The sequence below is a fragment of the Macaca nemestrina genome, chromosome 19 (assembly GCF_043159975.1).
Source record: "Macaca nemestrina isolate mMacNem1 chromosome 19, mMacNem.hap1, whole genome shotgun sequence".
Classification (NCBI taxonomy): domain Eukaryota; kingdom Metazoa; phylum Chordata; class Mammalia; order Primates; family Cercopithecidae; genus Macaca; species Macaca nemestrina.
Window position 1 is genome coordinate 10,682,172 of NC_092143.1, and position 22,943 is coordinate 10,705,114.

General features: G+C 37.5%; 1 protein-coding gene across 2 annotated transcripts in view; it reads right to left on the bottom strand.

Moving 5' to 3' along the window:
• LOC105476952 (docking protein 6) overlaps positions 1 to 22,943 on the bottom strand; it is a 445,591-nt gene that overhangs the window by 278,964 nt on the left and 143,684 nt on the right. For both annotated transcript variants that reach the window (XM_011733258.3, XM_011733257.3), the window contains exon 2: positions 4,364 to 4,471. In XM_011733258.3, coding sequence (XP_011731560.1) covers positions 4,364 to 4,471 — 108 coding nt within the window. The remainder of the gene's footprint in view (positions 1 to 4,363; positions 4,472 to 22,943) is intronic.

Consider the following 22,943-nt stretch of genomic DNA (forward strand, 5'->3'; position numbering starts at 1 on the left):
ACTTCATAGCTGGTTCAAGGGTCAGCCACACTCTCATTCTGAGTTTATGTACATATTTATGAGCTCCCCTTCTCTAGCATTCTCTTTGGTGGAGTTTCTTCCTCCCTTTCTGGCAGCCTAGGTTTCTCCTGGTTTCTGAACAATGATGCCAAGTCTTTCTGTGGTTGTTTTAGTCAGTGGTTCACAACCTGTTTGGCACCAGGGACAGGTTTCATGGAAGACAATTTTTCCATGTCTTTCATGGAAGACAATTTTTCCAGGGGGTTGGTGGGGGCTGGGGGACAGTTTAGGGATGATTCAAGCATATTACATTTATTGTGCACTTTATTCCTACTATTATTACATTGTAGTACATAATGAAATAATTATACAACTCACTATAATGTAGAATCAGTGGGAGCCCTGAGGTGGTTTTACAGCAACTAGATGGTCCCATCTGGGGGTGATGGGAGACAGTGACAGATCATCAGGCATTAGAGTCTCATAAGGAGCCCACAGCCTGGATCCCTTTCATGTGTAGTTCACAATAGGGTTCGTGCTCCTATGAGAATCTAATGATGCCACTGATCTGACAGGAGGTGGAGCTCAGGTAGTAATGCCAGCCATGGGGAACAACTGTAAATAAACATAGATGAAGCTTTGCTCCCTTGTCTGCTGCTGCTCACCTCCTCCTATGCAGCCTGGTTTCTAACAGGCCACAGACCAGCACTGGTTCATGCCCTGGTTGTTGGGAACTGCTGGTTTTAGTCATCCCATTGCCATGGCCAATATTGCTTTGGTGTGACTACATCTGCCCCCAGCCTAAAGCTGCACCCAGAGAAAGGGAGAAGCTGTCATTCACTTGTTTCCAGACCTGACTTTCCCCCACAAATGACTTGCTTTTTTCGGAGACCCGGGGACTTGTTTGTTTTTGTATTTTGTCCAGTGTTAGATAAATGGATGTGCTTTGGTCAAGAACAGGCCGAGGTAAATAGCCTGCATAACTCAGCAGGATTGGAGTGCAGGCACACAATTCCATGCATTATGTAAACACAGCTATGTAGTCATAACATGGGAAGGTTCATCACCTGGCTTAGAGCCACTATTGTTTGCAAAAGGTATAACTGCCCTGCTGACACTGTGCATATGGCATGCCCAGAGGAAGAAAGAGAGCCAGAGTAGTCTTTGCAAAATATCTTCATTTTGCAGTCAAATACTGGGGAGTCAGGACACAGGTAGGGCTTGTACCCAGGCAGACAGTGAAGCCACTGACTCTGTAAGGGAGAGCCGGTTGTCTGAAGACAGGCAGCAGGGAGTCAGAAACCAGCTTGGGCTGAGAGGGAGAGAGTTATGCTGCTGACCCTGAAAGGGAGAGCCAGCCATGCAGCTGTGAGTGGGAGCGGCAGGAGTCACAGAGACTGCTGAGAAGATCACAGCTGGAGCAAGCAGCCGAGATAAAGGTGGACAATGTAAGTAAGCTGCTGATGAGACAGACAGTGTGAGAGAGCTGCTGAATAAAGCCATGTGTCATCTACCTGTCATTTCTTGAGTGTTCTTCCAGCTCCCTAACCCCAACCACTCACTCCCCTTGAACCTCAGCTGGGGCTTGAACCTGACATCCAGAGTTTCTATATGTCATCTGTGGGAGAATTATACTGTCAGAGGATCACTGTTGTGTACAGAAAATGAAAACACAAAGTGGTATTTTAAGACTATAATGCCAGACCTGGGCTTAAAACCCTGTCATTGACTCTCATCACTTATAGTTTAATTCAGTTTTTATGACCTCTTTTCCTACACTCCAGTCACAACAGATCTCTTTCAGATCCTTGATCACACTGAATTGTTTCTATCTCATTTTTATTGGTAATGGTTTTTAATTTTTTTTCTTTCTTCTTGGAATTATCTTTCTTTATATCACTGAATTTGTTAAGGACTGACTTATTTTTTCAGTTGAGTCTTAGCCTACTCATATCTATAGCTGTTACCCATTAATTCTGTATTATATTACCCTTTTTTTTAAAAAAAGATGCATTTATTATATATTTACATTGTTTTATGTTATTAAGAAGTGAAGATCAATGATAGACTAGAGCACCATCTTTCCAATACTGCATCCCCAGTGCATGGCCCAGTGCCACATTCATGGTAAGGGCTCCATAAACATGTCTGATGATGATGATGAGATGGAGTTCCATACCAGGCTAACGGATAGGCCATGTTTTGACAGTTCACAGAACAACTCAAGGAATGAAGTTTGCCTTGAAATTCACAGCTCACAGTAGAAGCCAAATGATTTTTAATGAGGCAGTCTGTAAGATAAATAGGAGTTAGCATTTTCTTTAGCTCTGAGCACTGCCGTGGAGTGCCTGTGATTGCCTCTGTAGGGTAAGGAGTGGGCAAGGTAGCAAAAACAAGAGAATATAAAATAAGGAGGAAGGGCTGTTTCACATGCCTCCTAGAGATGACCCTTTTTCTTCATTTGGCTGACACATTACCACCACTAGGTTTGGCCATTCAACTATCATCTTTGCAGAGAAGTTTTATCTGAGCTCCAAATTAGGTAAAATGCTCTTCCTTCAGCAATCTGTGACTACTTCTCCATCTGTACCTGCTATATTGAATTGAAGTTATTTGTGTATTTGTGTCTTTTCCACTAGAATGCAAGCTTTTTCGGGGCAAGACTGTGTCTCACGCATCTTTGAATTCCCAACCAGGAGTGGAATGCCTAGCATAGAGCAGACACTCCAGGCCCATCTGTGTCCAAATTACCAATCCTTATAGTGAGGTTAGAGTACTAGAGTGTGTCTATTTTTTTTGAATAAAAGATAGCTGAGTCCAGAGATAAGATAACGCTTCTTGACAATTTTTCCTGTTTCATTTGTAAGTAAAAATAAAGCAAGCTGTACTGGCTAGAGAGTTCCAACTAGTATATGTCACTAACCAGCAGGCAGGAACTCTGACCAGGCATCCAAAGAAGATATAATATGCTCAGCCCATCAAAATTTTACTCACAAACTAAATATCATGGGCTCACATTTTTACAACCGGCAGTTCCTCATTGTTAGGCTTAACATTATTGCCAAAGTCATAATCATAGTTATAACACAAACATACCAGTAAGACTTTAGAATTCAAATAATTGCATATAATTAGATTGAGAAGTATTATACTGGCTGTTTTATGATAGCATATATCACATAATCTTTAGAGATATATAACAATTTTAAAATTCATCTACTCATGAGAAAACCAAATATCCATGAGCTAGTAAGTGATGGGACAGAAACTTTAACTTGTATTCTCTGGCAGTAAGTCTATATTAATATACGGAATACTTCAATGGGTATGGTAGCTCATGTCTGTAATCCCAGAACTTTGGGAAGTCAAGGCAGGAGGATTGTTTGAGATCAAGAGTTTGAGACCAGCAACATAGCAAGACCAATGTCTATTTATATTTAAAATATTTTTAAAATTATATATATGTGTGTTATATATATATTATATATATATAGAGAATGGGTTCCTAGACAGTTTTACAAACTCCAATTTTAAATGGTTACTAGTTAATATTCATAACTAATAGTAATAAATGCTAGTTATTGTCAAATAATCTATTTTTCAAAAAGAAATTAGAACAATATATTACATAAAATAAAATTCCACATATTCATTACATTATCGAGGAAAACTTACTCCATGTATGACCAATGAGAAATTAAAATCTTTACCGAGCATTCTACCAGTAAGCAACACTGTTCTACAACTCTGAGTTTTGATCACGAATCCTTTGCATCACTATAAAATACCTAGCTGTGTTTTGATATTATCATGAAAGATATACTTAGCATCATTTTGGGGTTATGCTTTACATTCTTTTAATTCTTAGGAAATTGATACTTTATTCCTACTGTTTATGCCTTATCTCTACACATCGGCATATTCAAGGATCCTTTTCTTAAGGAGCTTACAAAACAGCAAATGCCATATACGTTAACAATATCGTTAGCACTGTTAAAGGCAGCCCCTTAAATTTTATCTAGTAAATATTGTTCACAGTTTACATCAAGTAACAAATGCATAATGAACCTGAAGAGAGAAAATACCTACTCAGCACCTTAGAAAATGATTTGGTTGAGTTATGAGTCATCTCATTTTGCAAAGTAGCAATAAAAATGGGTCTTTGATTTTGCAGAGGTACCACTGGCATTTACAACAGATAATTAAAATAAAGGAGAAAAATAACTTCTGCATTTTATCAGAAAAGGGCATTTTTCCCAAGCCATTAATTTTTGCCACTGCAGATTTCATCTATCAAAGAAATATCTCCACAAGTCCTCAAGGGCCCAGTTATTCCCCAGGGACTCCCAGGACTGTGACTTACCTTATGAAAGTTTCTGAAATAAGCTGCCTTTTCATCTGGAAATTTTTCTAACCTTCTGGGTCCTTTGCTAGAAGCCTTCTTGAAAACCAACCAGCATCGTCTGAAAATCTGAAAGCAAATAAAAGAATCCCATTATTCATATTTTTAAATGAGTTTATGACATCAGGAGTTTATTCATCAATTTTTTAAGTGCACTTCACAGAGAGGAACTGTTTTTGATTGACAAGCACGTTCTTAATTAAGATTACAGTTTTTTTTTTAAATACGGTATTTCATGTAAAATTTTTTCTGAAAAGATTTTGTTTTGAGGTTTTCACTGTGCTGGCTGGTTTTAGTAGTCTTTAACATAACGAAATCATCTGAATATCAATATCATATAAATTACTTATCACCATCCTAGTGACAATGTCTCCATCTTCCATGCTAGGGCAATAGTAGGTTAATAAAGTTAATAAAGTAGGTTAATAAATAATAAAGTTAATTATTAATAAATAATAAGTTAAGTTAATAAATAATAAAGTTAATTAATAAAGTTAATAAAGTTAATAAAGTAGGTTAATAAGTAGGTTAATAAAGTTAATAAAATAAAGTAAAGTTACATAATATTCAATTTTCTATCTTTGAAAAAAATCACACTTGAAAATTTACTTGTAGAATTTTAGATTTTTAAAAATAGATGTTCATTAATAATGTTAAACAGAAAGAAATATATTTTTATTATGAGCACATCTGTCTCAGACTTTCTAACTTTTGTAATAGGAAGTATTTACAAAATACTTATGTGCAATAAATTAAAATCTATATACATATTTAATCCTCATAATGAAATGAGATAAAGATAAAATAGGCATTACTTTCATTTCAAGATAAAGTTTGTGCCAATGTCAGGATTTGAACACACACAATCTGAATCTTAAGCTTTGATTTTAAAAAAACAAGATTACTAATTACACTAACACAAACCATAATTTCTGAACCTTGCCTTTATTTTATAGGACTGATTACTATTGGACCTGTAGATTGTTCATTATCTGTTTTCCACCATATCACACTCTCTCAACAGGTAAGTTTGAAGACAAGGTAATAAAATAAATCTTTTTTTCCAGTAATTGAAGAAGTCTAAAAATGCAAATTGGCCACAACTTTTAAATTTCAAAGTTTAGTGTATTCTTTGCTGGTGGATAATTTCTTTACGCCCATAAGGAAATCGATAGAAGGAAACTTCTGAAATCTAGATCACAATATTTCTCTTCTATGTCTTCATCTAAATTGCAAAGTTGTCACATTATGTTTGGTGTTTTTTTTTTTTTTTTTTTTTTTTTTTTACAAATATAGTCCAGATAATATAATTCCTTTGAAGTGTGCATTGCTTATTATTCACTAGAAGAGTCTTTTCCATGTTAAAAGGCATTCTTGCAGCTATCACATAAAGGCCTCTCATTATAAAAGTAGAACAACCAAGCATACACATACTTTGATTTTTCTCTTTCTTTCTTACATCCTCTTCAGGAGCCTTGAAAAGCATGTGCAGGATAATCCTGAACCTCCTGCACACATGAACATGCCTCTCCTCTGCCTGGGTCAAACACCTCCTAACCATGCACCTGAAAATCATGAACTAAATTACTCCTTTAGAGCTCCTGGTGTTCTTTCTACATACAGCTCCTGTATTTCACACATAATATTGTAGTTATGTGCTTATTTGGCCCCTCACTGATCCTCACCCCCAGAGTGAAATGTATTTAAAAAAATAGATGATTAGAATATGATCAGCATATGGTTTATTTAGCTTTAACTTAATTCTACATAGATTTATTTAGTGCTGTAGAATTCTGCCTTTGGACTTAAATGAAGTAATTACATTTCAAGTGGTAACAGATTTTGGAAATGCAAACATCTAAGAAGAGACAGTTTGGTACAGTGGAAACTTAATAAAACTCTAGAATCAAACAGACACAGGTTTACATTATGGCCATGCCACTTACTAGCTGTGCAACCTTACACAAATTACTTAGTGTATTAGCTAATAAAGAAGAGTACCTCATGAAACAGAGGGAGGATTTACCAAGATGGGCTTATGTTCTAATACACAGAATACTCTCCACAAGGCTCAGCCATTTCTCAAGCTCCTTTTTCTTATAGAGTAGGTACAATTTTCTGCACAAGACAAAGCCATACGAAGGGACACTTTTTCCCCAATGATATACAATTCTAATAAATATTCAGCTTCAGAATATTCAGATGTAAATATTTTGCAACCAGAAAAATTAGAGCACCATATAATTTTTTGTAAAAAAAATAGAAAGCATATTAATGATCTCCCAAGTACAGATAGTGAAACTACGAATATTGTACTTGGAATTCCAGCTCAGCCCCTTGCTGGAGCCACATAACTTTGGGCAGGGCATTTATCTCTCTGAGCTTGTGTCCTTAAATTAGCTTGAAGACAATTAAGTGTTAAGTGTTAAAAAATTAAGTATATAAATCTCATGCCGCAGTGCATAGAAGATAGTCAATATACACGGGGTATTTTAATACAAAATGGATAAAATGCTCTTAGCAACAGACCTTGTTCAGCACACCTATAACCATTGTTGGTATTTACATATACTGTAAAAATTATTGCTTGCATCAACATAGTTTTAAAGATTTCAAATGATTTTCATAATTATGAGAATTATGTTATATATAATAAAACCGTTTATTCCATTGAATACACATATGAGTTCCTGCTATATTTCACTGTAGCTTGGAATATTTATTAAGCAATATAACTCTTTATATTGACATTCACTAGTATACGACTGAAAAGAAAGGAACAAAAAATTGGCATCAAATTTGGTTTTCCTAAAATTGCTCTCTTCACCATATAGCATGAAATAATTTTGGGGCAGGATAAATCATTTCACTCAGTCTTTAGTACAATTCATACCTTTGTATTAGAATGCAGGATATTATATTGTAATACCAAAAAACATAGTTTTTTAGTCACAAAAATTTAATTTTTAGTGCAGTTTCTGCTATTCATTAAACAACTTCACTTGCAGAAGTTAAATTAAGATCAATATACCTCATGAAGATGCTCTTTGAGCATTACAAGACATAGCCTGAAGAAAGCATCTAGCATGTAAATTTGAAAAGTAATCCACAAACTCTTACCTGAAACTCTCGGGTTTCTGATACTGCCATGACTGAACTGCATCCCCACAGAATTCATCTACTGATGCCCTAACTCCCAAAGTGCTAGTATCTGGAGATGGGGACTTTGGGAAGTAAGTAGGGTTAGATGGTCATGAAGGTTGGACTTTGATAATGGGATTAGTGCTCTTACAAGAAGACACAGGAGAGAACTTGCTTTCTCTTTCTCTCTTCTTACTCAGAAGAGGTCACGTGAACACACAGTGAGAATATGGCCATGTGCAAGCCAGGAAGAAATCCTTCACCAGAACCCAACAGGGCTGGCACCCTCATCTCAAACTTGCAACCTCCAGAACTGTGAAAAAAAATAGATTTCTGTGGTTCAAGCCACCATGTATATGATATTTTGTTACAGAAGCTGGAACTGACTAAGATACTTTCAGATATCTTTTTTTAAAACTAGCAGTGATGGTAGGATAGTGCTGGTTGTGGTAGTTGTCAGTGTAATAATATTGGGGAAGTAAAAAACAGTTACATGAATCTACGATTTGAGAGACTGCTAACAGAAAAAGAATATTATCTGTGAAGTGGGATGTATAGAGATTATCAATATTTGATCTTTTAGCTATTCATTAATGGATTTGGAGTCTTAATTGAGAAGTAAAATTGAGACTCAAATCCCTAGTAATATAGTTGTTGTCTTTTTGTACAGAGCAATGCTTTCCCCTGTACTCTGTCACTTTGTTACTCATAGCTTGGGAACAATCTTGATGTTAAATGAAACCTTACAATATTTGTGGAAATATGTAAATACACATACTCGCCGACTGTAATTCCCCATCTGATGTTACCGTAGTTATTTTCTATTAAACAGTGAGCTAAACATGAGCCAGAAGGCATAAGTATTTCTATTTAGGCACTCAATATTGTTTTAAAATAAAACTAATAGATAAGGAGGAAATAGATTTAATATTTTTGACAATGTTTTATCTCTTTGCTATTACATTAAGAAAGTCAACCACGCAGAGACAAGACTGATTTTTATAGATTCTATGTAGTAAACCATTTACCAAGTTGAGGTCCTTAGTTATTATTATTTTTTATCTTGTAATAAGTTTAGGTTTATAAACAGTTGTCAAAATGGTGGAGTTCCTGTATACTCTATACAGCTTCCTCTAATATTAGCATCATATATAGCAATGGTACGTTTTCAAAACGAATGCACTAATATTGGTCAAATACTATTAACTAAAGATTCTGCTCAGATTTTGCCAGATTTTTCTCGTCCTGTTCTGTTTCAAGATCTAACACAGGATACCAAGTTGCATGTAGTTGTTCTGTCTCCTTAGTCTCCTCTGATATGTGACACTTTGTTTTTTGTGACCTAAACAGTTTGGAAGTCTAATGGTTAGGTATGTTGTACAATGTTCTTCATTTCTGTTTGTCTTAATTAAGTTACGTTTGATGTTTTGAAAGTCTAATAAAAATCTCATAATCAAATAATGAAAGCATACACTTTTATTAGGGAATATGAATTCACCATGGCTATGGACTAGTTATATTTTGATCAGATTCTGGCTGAATTTAAACTTAAAGTAGCAAAAAAAAAAAAAAAAATTTAATAAATGCAGAATTCCATCTTCTACCCCTCTTTGGACACAGTTAAAGTATTTTGCTTTTTAATGGAGTAAAATAATAAAAAGGGCACTGGTGTGGAGGATTTGCAAGTGTCATTCTGTCTCAATGTAAAATCAAATTAAGCATGAGTCAGCACACTAAAAGCCGCCTCCGTACCAGAAGTATAAAATAAGCAGAAGTATAAGGAGATCACCTTTTTGTACTCTTCATCAAACCAGATTTTATTAGTGCATTAGGATCTGCTTTAGGCCCTATAACTGATGCCTTATGTGAGAGTGCTGGAGACATTCCAGGACTGAACAGCAGAAATGACTGCCTGAGACCAGGAAATCACTCCTTGGAGAAAAAAGAATAATAAAGGAATAGGTTTTATTTTGCTTGTAAATGAAAGATACAAATTCTTTGAGTACATGAAAGAGCACCACATAAATGAAATGCGGTACCTTATTTTTATTTGCATCCCATGAGAATGGGACATAAATTAATGACCTCCATTAGCAGTAGGTGGGAGGAGATGGGGTAGTCTCTTCAGGTACTACTTGGCTCTTCAAGGGCATCTCAAGGTACAGAGACTATTTGGCTGGTTAACAACAGAACCTATTGCTTACAAGAAAACGTACCTTCCCAGTGTCTGTCTTAAAGCAGATGACATTTCTGCCTTCCCCATCATTTCAGGATGCTGTACCACTTTATCCTGGGGGATTAACTGATTTCACTTTCTCATTCAAAACTATCTCCTAAACATGCCAGTTATTTCATCATAACAGGCTCCTAGGGGCCCCTCCGATTCTCATATAGAAAATTCCATGTTGTTGCTAGGACTCCAGGAATTCCCAGGATCACAGCTGGTCCACACCTTCAGCTTTCCACTGGGTTAACCAGCCAGCCAGCATGCCATAATTAAATACCTTCTTAATCCCCTTCCACTTGATGAAAACCATTTTACCACATAGCAAATCTCTTATCCTTAGTTCTTTCTCCTTTTCAAGGTGATTTTACACAAAGGATATCCTGTTTCCATTTAAGACTCACTGTGAAGTAGGTGGCAGATTTCTTGGCTTCAGTTCATAGCCATAATTACGTTATTTAGCTAGAAGTCATTCACAAGCTCTGCCTTAACCAGAAGTTGGATTTAATGGGCCTGTTTTATCGCAAACTGTTGACCTTATGAACCCTGTACTTCAGGTAGGATTTTTGGTTAGAAACTCGGAAGAATTTTCAATTATAGAAGTTGTCAAACCTGAGAGTCCATTGCTCTAAAGGGGGTGTTAGAAAGTTTGTTCCTTGAGATTTAAAAAATTAGAGAAGGCAGTGTCATAGCTGGAGTGGCTAAGTTTGTGTTCCCTTCTGAAAGCAAGATACCATATGAATGACATCTTGGGGAATAAGATTTAATTATTTATAACTGTGTATCAGACCAACACATTAAGACAACAAATAAACAAATAAGCAAAGCCCATCCAGAAGAGTTATTTACAGGTTTACGTTATGAGTAATTCCAGCTACTTGGTCTTAAGTGTTTGCCCTTTGACAAAATGTGTGTAGTACACTTGAAAGACACACTTGGTTTGTGTAAAAAAGTAGTCAATGCACAGGATTAACTTTAATGCACTGATGAGTTTAGCTATCTTTTCAATAGAAAAATGAGTTTTGCTCTATCTTAATACTAGCTTATATTTAATGGCTGTTAGATAGATAGATAGATAGATAGATAGATAGATAGATAGATTGATCGATCCACAGATAGATACACAGATAAATATAATGCTACAATCCCTCTTATTCATTCATTCATTTATTCAAAAAGTACTTGACAGTTCTACATTATCTGGATAGAGCAATAAAAAAGAATTTAAACAAATAAAATACTAACAAAAACCAAGTTTCTGCCCAGATGAAAACAAAGTTCCAGCTGCATAGATGGGTGGACAGTAAATAAATAAGCACATTTGGGGGGCGGAGCAAGATGGCCGAATAGGAACAGCTCCAGTCTCCAACTCCCAGCGCGAGCCACACAGAAGACCGGTGATTTCTGCATTTTCAACTGAGGTACTGGGTTCATCTCACTGGGGAGTGCCGGACGATCGGTGCTGGTCAGCTGCTGCAGCCCGACCAGCGAGAGCTGAAGCAGGGCAAGGCATCGCCTCACCTGGGAAGCGCAAGGGTGAAGGGAATCCCTTTTCCTAGCCAGGGGAACTGAGACACACAACACCTGGAAAATCGGGTAACTCCCACCCCAATACAGCGCTTTAAGCAAACAGGCACACCAGGAGATCATATCCCACACCTGGCCGGGAGGGTCCCACACCGACGGAGCCTCCCTCATTGCTAGCACAGCAGTCTGTGATCTACCGGCAAGGCAGCAGCGAGGCTGGGGGAGGGGCGCCCGCCATTGCTGAGGCTTAAGTAGGTAAACAAAGCTGCTGGGAAGCTCGAACTGGGTGGAGCTCACAGCAGCTCAAGGAAACCTGCCTGTCTCTGTAGACTCCACCTCTGGGGACAGGGCACAGTAAACAATAACAAACACAGCAGAAGCCTCTGCAGACGCAAACGACTCTGTCTGACAGCTTTGAAGAGAGCAGTGGATCTCCCAACACAGAGGTTGAGATCTGAGAAGGGACTGACTCCCTGCTCAAGTGGGTCCCTGACCCCTGAGTAGCCTAACTGGGAGACATCCCCCACTAGGGGCAGTCTGACACCCCACAACTCACAGGGTAGAGTACACCCCTGAGAGGAAGCTTCCAAAGCAAGAATCAGACAGGTACACTCACTGTTCAGAAATATTCTATCTTCTGCAGCCTCTGCTGCTGATACCCAGGCAAACAGGGTCTGGAGTGGACCTCAAGCAATCTCCAGCAGACCTACAGCTGAGGGTCCTGACTGTTAGAAGGAAAACTATCAAACAGGAAGGACACCTATACCAAAACCCCATCAGTACATCACCATCATCAAAGACCAGAGGCAGATAAAACCACAAAGATGGGGAAAAAGCAGGGCAGAAAAGCTGGAAATTCAAAAAATAAGAGTGCATATCCCCCGGCAAAGGAGCGCAGCTCATCGCCAGCAACGGATCAAAGCTGGATGGAGAATGACTTTGATGAGATGACAGAAGAAGGCTTCAGTCCATCAAATTTCTCAGAGCTAAAGGAGGAATTACGTACCCAGCGTAAAGAAACTAAAAATCTTGAAAAAAAAGTGGAAGAATTGATGGCTAGAGTAATTAATGCAGAGAAGGTCATAAATGAAATGAAAGAGATGAAAACCATGACACGAGAAATACGTGACAAATGCACAAGCTTCAGTAACCGACTCGATCAACTGGAAGAAGGAGTATCAGCGATTGGGGCCGGGCGCGGTGGCTCAAGCCTGTAATCCCAGCACTTTGGGAGGCCGAGATGGGTGGATCACGAGGTCAGGAGATCGAGACCATCCTGGCTAACACGGTAAACCCCATCTCTACTAAGAAATACAAAAAACTAGCCGGGCGAGGTGGCAGGCGCCTGTAGTCCCAGCTACTGGGGAGGCTGAGGCCGGAGAATGGCGTGAACCCGGGAGGCGGAGCTTGCAGTGAGCTGAGATCCGGCCACTGCACTCCAGCCTGGGCTACAGAGCGAGACTCCGTCTCAAAAAAAAAAAAAAAAAAAAAAAAAAAGAGTATCAGCGATTGAGGATCAAATGAATGAAATGAAGCGAGAAGAGAAACCAAAAGAAAAAAGAAGAAAAAGAAATGAACAAAGCCTGCAAGAAGTATGGGATTATGTAAAAAGACCAAATCTACGTCTGATTGGGGTGCCTGAAAGTGAGGGGGAAAATGGAACCAAGTTGGAAAACACTCTTCAGGATATCATCCAGGAGAACTTCCCCAACCTAGTAGGGCAGGCCAACATTCAAATCCAGGAAATACAGAGAACGCCACAAAGATACTCCTTGAGAAGGGCAACTCCAAGACACATAATTGTCAGATTCACCAAAGTTGAAATGAAGGAAAAAATCTTAAGGGCAGCCAGAGAGAAAGGTCGGGTTACCCACAAAGGGAAGCCCATCAGACTAACAGCAGATCTCTCGGCAGAAACTCTCCAAGCCAGAAGAGAGTGGGGGCCAATATTCAACATTCTTAAAGAAAAGAATTTGCAACCCAGAATTTCATATCCAGCCAAACTAAGTTTCATAAGTGAAGGAGAAATAAAATCCTTTACAGATAAGCAAATGCTTAGAGATTTTGTCACCACTAGGCCTGCCTTACAAGAGACCCTGATGGAAGCACTAAACATGGAAAGGAACAACCGGTACCAGCTATTGCAAAAACATGCCAAAATGTAAAGACCATCGAGGCTAGGAAGAAACTGCATCAACTAACGAGCAAAATAACCTGTTAATATCATAATGGCAGGATCAAGTTCACACATAACAATCTTAACCTTAAATGTAAATGGACTAAATGCTCCAATTAAAAGACACAGACTGGCAAACTGGATAAAGAGTCAAGACCCATCAGTCTGCTGTATTCAGGAGACCCATCTCACATGCAGAGACATACATAGGCTCAAAATAAAGGGATGGAGGAAGATTTACCAAGCAAATGGAGAACAAAAAAAAGCGGGGGTTGCAATACTAGTCTCTGATAAAACAGACTTTAAACCATCAAAGATCAAAAGAGACAAAGAAGGCCATTACATAATGGTAAAGGGATCAATTCAACAGGAAGAGCTAACTATCCTAAATATATATGCACCCAATACAGGAGCACCCAGATTCATCAAGCAAGTCCTTAGAGACTTACAAAGAGACTTAGACTCCCATACAACAATAATGGGAGACTTCAACACTCCACTGTCAACATTAGACAGATCAATGAGACAGAAAGTTAACAAGGATATCCAGGAATTGAACTCATCTCTGCAGCAAGCAGACCTAATAGACATCTATAGAACTCTCCACCCCAAATCAACAGAATATACATTCTTCTCAGCACCACATCGTACTTACTCCAAAATCGACCACGTAATTGGAAGTAAAGCACTCCTCAGCAAATGTACAAGAACAGAAATTATAACAAACTGTCTGTCAGACCACAGTGCAATCAAACTAGAACTCAGGACTAAGAAACTCAATCAAAACCGCTCAACTACATGGAAACTGAACAACCTGCTCCTGAATGACTACTGGGTACATAACGAAATGAAGGCAGAAATAAAGATGTTCTTTGAAACCAATGAGAACAAAGATACAACATACCAGAATCTCTGGGACACATTTAAAGCAGTGTGTAGAGGGAAATTTATAGCACTAAATGCCCACAAGAGAAAGCAGGAAAGATCTAAAATTGACACTCTAACATCACAATTAAAAGAACTAGAGAAGCAAGAGCAAACACATTCGAAAGCAAGCAGAAGGCAAGAAATAACTAAGATCAGAGCAGAACTGAAGGAGATAGAGACACAAAAAACCCTCCAAAAAATCAATGAATCCAGGAGTTGGTTTTTTGAAAAGATCAACAAAATTGACAGACCACTAGCCAGACTAATAAAGAAGAAAAGAGAGAAGAATCAAATCGACGCAATTAAAAATGATAAAGGGGATATCACCACCGACCCCACAGAAATACAAACTACCATCAGAGAATACTATAAACACCTCTACGCAAATAAACTGGAAAATCTAGAAGAAATGGATAATTTCCTGGACACTTACACTCTTCCAAGACTAAACCAGGAAGAAGTTGAATCCCTGAATAGACCAATAGCAGGCTCTGAAATTGAGGCAATAATTAATAGCCTACCAACCAAAAAAAGTCCAGGACCAGATGCATTCACAGCTGAATTCTACCAGAGATACAAGGAGGAGTTGGTACCATTCCTTCTGAAACTATTCCAATCAATAGAAAAAGGGAATCCTCCCTAACTCATTTTATGAGGCCAACATCATCCTGATACCAAAGCCTGGCAGAGACACAACAAAAAAAGAGAATTTTAGACCAATATCCCTGATGAACATCGATGCAAAAATCCTCAATAAAATACTGGCAAACCGGATTCAGCAACACATCAAAAAGCTTATCCACCATGATCAAGTGGGCTTCATCCATGGGAGGCAAGGCTGGTTCAACATTCGCAAATCAATAAACATAATCCAGCATATAAACAGAACCAAAGACAAGAACCACATGATTATCTCAATAGATGCAGAAAAGGCTTTTGACAAAATTCAACAGCCCTTCATGCTAAAAACACTCAATAAATTCGGTATTGATGGAACGTACCTCAAAATACTAAGAGCTATTTATGACAAACCCACAGCCAATATCATACTGAATGGGCAAAAACTGGAAAAATTCCCTTTGAAAACTGGCACAAGACAGGGATGCCCTCTCTCACCACTCCTATTCAACATAGTGTTGGAAGTTCTGGCTAGGGCAATTAGGCAAGAGAAAGAAATCAAGGGTATTCAGTTAGGAAAAGAAGAAGTCAAATTGTCCCTGTTTGCAGATGACATGATTGTATATTTAGAAAACCCCATTGTCTCAGCCCAAAATCTCCTTAAGCTGATAAGCAACTTCAGCAAAGTCTCAGGATACAAAATTAATGTGCAAAAATCACAAGCATTCTTATACACCAGTAACAGACAAACAGAGAGCCAAATCAGGAATGAACTTCCATTCACAATTGCTTCAGAGATAATAAAATACCTAGGAATCCAACTTACAAGGGATGTAAAGGACCTCTTCAAGGAGAACTACAAACCACTGCTCAGTGAAATCAAAGAGGACACAAACAAATGGAAGAACATACCATGCTCATGGATAGGAAGAATCAATATCGTGAAAATGGCCATACTGCCCAAGGTAATTTATAGATTCAATGCCATCCCCATCAAGCTACCAATGAGTTTCTTCACAGAATTGGAAAAAACTGCTTTAAAGTTCATATGGAACCAAAAAAGAGCCCGCATCTCCAAGACAATCCTAAGTCAAAAGAACAAAGCTGGAGGCATCACGCTACCTGACTTCAAACTCTACTACAAGGCTACAGTAACCAGAACAGCATGGTACTGGTACCAAAACAGAGATATAGACCAATGGAACAGAACAGAGTCCTCAGAAATAATACCACACATCTACAGCCATCTGATCTTTGACAAACCTGAGAGAAACAAGAAATGGGGAAAGGATTCCCTATTTAATAAATGGTGCTGGGAAAATTGGCTAGCCATAAGTAGAAAGCTGAAACTGGATCCTTTCCTTACTCCTTATACGAAAATGAATTCAAGATGGATTAGAGACTTAAATGTTAGACCTAATACCATAAAAATCCTAGAGGAAAACCTAGGTAGTACCATTCAGGACATAGGCATGGGCAAAGACTTCATGTCTAAAACACCAAAAGCAACGGCAGCAAAAGCCAAAATTGACAAATGGGATCTCATTAAACTAAAGAGCTTCTGCACAGCAAAAGAAACTACCATCAGAGTGAACAGGCAACCTACAGAATGGGAGAAAATTTTTGCAATCTACTCATCTGACAAAGGGCTAATATCCAGAACCTACAAAGAACTCAAACAAATTTACAAGAAAAAAACAAACAACCCCATCAAAAAGTGGGCAAAGGATATGAACAGACATTTCTCAAAAGAAGACATTCATACAGCCAACAGACACATGAAAAAATGCTCATCATCACTGGCCATCAGAGAAATGCAAATCAAAACCACAATGAGATACCATCTCACACCAGTTAGAATGGCGATCATTAAAAAGTCAGGAAACAACAGGTGCTAGAGAGGATGTGGAGAAATAGGAACGCTTTTACACTGTAGGTGGGATTATAAACTAGTTCAACCATTATGGAAAACAGTATGGCGATTCCTCAAGGATCTAGAACTAGATGTACCATATGACCCAGCCATCCCATTACTGGGTATATACCCAAAGGATTATAAATTATGCTGCTATAAAGACACATGCACACGTATGTTTATTGCAGCACTATTCACAATAGCAAAGACTTGGAATCAACCCAAATGTCCATCAGTGACAGATTGGATTAAGAAAATGTGGCACATATACACCATGGAATACTATGCAGCCATCAAAAAGGATGAGTTTGTGTCCCTTTGTAGGGACATGGATGCAGCTGGAAACCATCATTCTTAGCAAACTATCACAAGAACAGAAAACCAAACACCGCATGTTCTCACTCATAGGTGGGAACTGAACAATGAGATCACTTGGACTCGGGAAGGGGAACATCACACATCGGGGCCTATCATGGGGAGGGGGGAGGAGGGAGGGGGGAGGGATTGCATTGGGAGTTATACCTGATGTAAATGACGAGTTGATGGGTGCAGCACAGCAACATGGCACAAGTATACATATGTTACAAACCTGCACGTTATGCACATGTACCCTACAACTTAAAGTATAATAATAATAAATAAAAATAAATAAATAAGCACATTTGTACATAGTTTGTGTGTGTGTGTGTGTGTTGTTTTTGTTTTTGTTTTGCTATGTGCTATGGAGAGAATTATGCACAAGGATGCAGAAGGGAACATTGGGTGTGGTGAGGAAAGGCTCAATCCCCAAGGAGACTTTTAGGAGCAGCATTAGAGAACATGAAAGAATGAGTGATGCAGACATCTGAGGAAAGAGCCTTTCAGTCAGAGAGAATTGCACACGCAAATACCCTGATATGGGAGCTTCTGAACTGCTTCAAGAGCTGCAAGGGGCCAGTGTGGAGGGCAGGGAATCAGAACAAGGTGGCTGGAGTTCAGAAAGACAGGGACAAGTCAGGTCTGGAAGGGATCTTGGCTTTTACTCTCTGATGCCATTAAAAGCTCTAAGCAGTGAGAGAACACAATAGAACTTAAATCTTAACAAAAAGGAACTGATGTAACTATATTATCTACTTTAAGGCAAAATGTATTATTAGAGATGGACACACTTTGGAATGATCAGAGGTTAATTCAACAGAATGTGTAAACTCTTCTGAATTTATATGCATTCATGAATGTAGCCTCAGAATTGTAAATCAGAATTGACAAAAACTGACATGGCCAAGATAACGTGTTTTCTTTGTTTGTTTAAAATGTCAGTATCTGCTAGAATGATCATATACAAATCAGGAAAGATACACAGTATCGGAGCAAAAATATTTATTAAATTGATTAAATAGACCTCTGCAGACGCAGTACCCAATGATTGCATAATATAAATTATTTTCAAGCTCACACGGAACATGAGAGAAACTGATTATATATTTGGTTACAAACCAGAAAATTCAAAGGATTCAAATAAGATTGAGTAGCAAGTTGGGAAGACTTGCTATATAGAATTCCAAGACCAATTAGAAGATACAGTAATTAAGATGCTGCAGAATCAGACAAATACAAATAGATCAGTGGAACAGAACCGTCAGTAAACACATATATGGATATCTGATTTATCACAAAGGGAACACTTCAAAGCAATGGCAAAAGACTTTTTAATAAATAGCTCTGGGATAGTTGGATAAATATTTTGAAAACAAAGTGAAAATTGATCTTTTCCTGACATGAATGATATCCCAAAATTAGTGGTAGGTGTATTCTTTTTTACTTAATGTAATTAAATACTACACCTATTTTAAAAAACTGCTACAATGCCCACTCAACAGGACTTTTGCTCTTTAAAGCATGTTACTCTTCTCCAAAATGGTGACACTTACATTTTCAGTCTTACGAATCAGGTGGATCCTTAATATTCATGTAAAAGTTCCAGTAATTAAAGCTTTTTGAGGAAAATATGTTAATTAGTATGTCAGTGATTTCAAAGTAGGGAAAAATAAGACACAAAACATTACTGTAGGAGAAAATAAGAAGCTGAAATAAGAATATAAATTTTTATATATTAGGAAAGAATTATCAGAGAATCATAAACCAAGGAATTGATTAGAAGATACTTGTCACGCACATAACTGTCAAATAGGTACATATCCAGAATATGTAAAGAATCCAAAAGAAGAAGACAGACAATCCAATTTTAAAAACAGCAAGATACTTGAGCAGGTGCTTATAAAAAGGAGCTGTATAAATGGCCAATAGACTTATACAAAATGCTCAATCTCATTCGCACTTAGGAAAACCTGAAGTAAAAGCACAATGAGATATCAATTCATTTCCAACAAAATGGAGAAAAAAATAAAAATACTGATAGTATCAAGTGTTGGTAAGGATATGGAGCAATGGAAGTCTCACATTCTACTGGAGAGAGAGTGCACTGGATGACTTTGGGAGACACATACCCGGAATCTAGCAATTCTGCTAACAATTTACGTAGACTTTAGCAATTCTACTCCTGGTTATGAACTCAACAGAAATATCTGTACATTGCACAAGAAGAATGGCCATTATAGCATTATTCACGTAAGTCTCAAATGCAGAAGTTGTGATTGATGTATACAGTTGGAACACTAGGCAGCCATCAAAGAAATTCATGAACGATGGTTATGTACAACCTCACAGGCAAATCTCAAAAACATTATGTTGAAGAAAGTAATCCAGACACAAAATAAAGCATGATGCAAGGCTTATTTCTATAAATTCCTCAAATTGCCAAAACTCAGCTACACTGTTCAAAGATGCATACTTAGGTGACTAGTGTATGAAGAGTGAGAAAGTGGCTTCCATCGTAATCAGCACAGCGGTTCATTTAGTGGGAGGTCCTGGTGTGAATGGGAAGGAAATGTGTTAGGATTGGGGTTTCTTCTCGGCTACTAACAAAGTTCTGTTTCTTGATCTGGTTGGCATGTACACTAGCATTTGCTTTAAACTCTCCATTTAGTCATTTTAGTCTCCATTTCTGTCATTTTCTCTATGGGTGCCATCATTACAATTTATTTAAGTTTAAAAATATCACATGTTGAAGTTTATGCAGATGTTATGAGACCCATTTTGGTTTTCTCCTTATTTTTGCTCCCTATTTGTAAGAAAAAGTGATATAGGAACAGACAGAGACAGAGGAATCGATCCTTTGCTAGGATTTTCAAGGATAGCAGAAGGCAGTTCCTGCTACATGTGCTACAAAAGGTGTTATGACAAGCCACTCATAAGACTGAACTTTGTAAAGGAGCAGGTGGACATCAAACAGCTTTTGGTTAAGATGCAGGCATCCCAGAAGTACTGACATCTAAGGTGCTCAAGTTTCTAAGAAGCCCCAACATCTTTAGTTTACCTGTTAAAAGAAATAAGCAATCCCACCAACAGTGTAAAAGTGTTGCTATTTCTCCACATCCTCTCCAGCACCTATCATGGGAAGCGGGGAAGGATTGCATTGGGAGTTATACCTGATGTAAATGACGAGTTGATGGGTGCTGACGAGTTGATGGGTGCAGCACACCAACATGGCACAAGTATACATATGTAACAAACCTGCACGTTATGCACATGTACCCTAGAACTTAAAGTATACTAATAATAATAAGTAAATTAAAAAAAAAAAGAAATAAGCAAATGACTGAATTTTCAACTGGAGTCTGGAGTGAATATGAAAGTGGTTGTTCTGGGGCTTCTGAAGGGAGACACGCTGGGATTCTACCTAGGAGAGGGTGTTAAATCCACACCTGTTGAGCAGAGACACTGTGCTGGGGGCTTCACACACAAGGTCAGGCAATCCTGGCCACAGCCCGGAAGGGGAAGTAGGTCTAATCCACTTAAGTCAAGTAATTTGGCAAAGATCACAAAACAAAGGGGTGCTACGAAAACTCTAATGCATTTGTTTGTCTGCAAAGCGTCAGTTTTCAGCCCATCTCTGTGGCCCGCCCTGTTTTCACATCATAATATCTCTAATCTAAACTGTGATGTACCAGAGGTGGTAATTAAGCATACACTTCAACAATGGATGCACAGACAGAAGGCCATGATTTATGTCTCTTTATTCTTGTGTGAAATAATGAACTTATTTTCAATACTTAGTCTTTAGAATAGACTTAGTGTATGCACAACTGTTACGGATTTCATTATAATTTGACTTTGTTCTCCGGTCAATGTTTTATTATCTTTCCTGGTAACCTATTAATTGACTTGTGATCAGGCACAGCAATTATTTTCCCATCTGCAGCAACATAGGCATTCAAAATACGTTTGGGATGAATAGGGATGAAGAAATTGATATTTTAAAATCACAATGTTAAATCTTAAAATATGATGGTTTTTAATCTTAATTTTTATCTCCTCTTTTTGTTAAAATGACATAATACCAAAAAGCCAATGAAAGAATATTTTAAAATTCCACTACTATCCAGCGAAAAATATTGCTAGCATTTTGATAGACAGCCTTCTAAAATTAGCACACCGCATCTCTGTGCACACACGCATGCACGCACACACACATTTTCTATATGAATACAGCTTTTCAGAGTTCCACTTTCATAATTCATTCATTCAGCAAACATCTTATGAATATTTGCTATTTTCCAGGTACACTTCCAGTTGCTTAGTGTCAAGTAGTGAATGAAATGAACAAGAACACCTGCCATCCTTGTCTTCATGACACTCACCTCTCAGTACAGACACGAAGACAAAATAAAAAATAACTGAATAACATGCAGATTATCATAAAAAACAACCAGTATGAAGAAAATTAAGAGAATGGGAAGTGGAAGTCCTGGAGGAAGTAATCCTCTTATTCACATAGCAAATGTTCTGAACTTCATGCCTTATCAATAAATACACATGTATAATATCATTTTAATGGTAACTTATGGATGTATTTATGTATTAAATATTTCCAAACAGGTTCCTATGGAAAAACATTTATAAATACAAATTTTGTTGATATTGTCACTACAAAATATACAGTAAACATAGATAATATAAATTTATATATGTTTAGTATAATTCTTGCTATATTAAAATTCATCTTTAATATAGTATATTTCAGATGTTTACCTATTTATTAATATATTTCCAAATGTCCTAGACCAAGTTCTTAAAACATGGAGATTTATTTTTCTGAAACACTCTGAGCTCTGATATCTTGATTAATATATAAAAATCCCTAAGTATTTTTCTGCTTTACTTGTCCACAAGACAGTGAGTTTCTAAAGTGTAGAAACAGTGTCCTTTTAATTTTTGTCCAGTAAATCCTCACTATGTTCCAGGAAAGTGATTTTTTAAAATCCTCTCCTAATTTATATAATAATCATCCAACAAACAATTTGCTCAGCAAAATGTAGGTGAAATCTACTTGCCTTTCTTGAACATGATTGGGCTTGCCTGACTAGCCAAGTATGTGAACTGGGGTAATGCATTGCACAATTATTTTTTATTTATGGGGACTTCAATACATTTTAGAAGTGATTTTCAAAACACAGGAACATTAACAATCAATTTGGAAAATTCAAAATGTAAATACATCTTTGGAAAGAGTGAAACATTAAAAGCAATACACATATTTTAAAATCAGACAGTTTTGCTAAGAGTGAAATTTTGATGTTTGTTTCAATATATGAATTTCCTAAAAGCCACTGGCATAAGATGAAAAATAACAGTGATTTTCTTTACATAGCCACTGAAGACTTTCCATTACTTTAACTGTGTAGTGCCTCTAATCTATATACAGTCTTTACCTTTTTTATTGACATATCCTCCTGGATTTCCTGAGCAGAGGAACCTTAGTATTTTACACTGTGTCCATTCTTTTTCTAATTATTGTTTGTATGTCAGATATTTATCAGACAGTATAAATATTACCTGCCCTACTTTTAAGTCAATGATTTATGACTACATGATAATCAAGATATTTATTAAATAAAAGGTAGTAGTTGAAAAT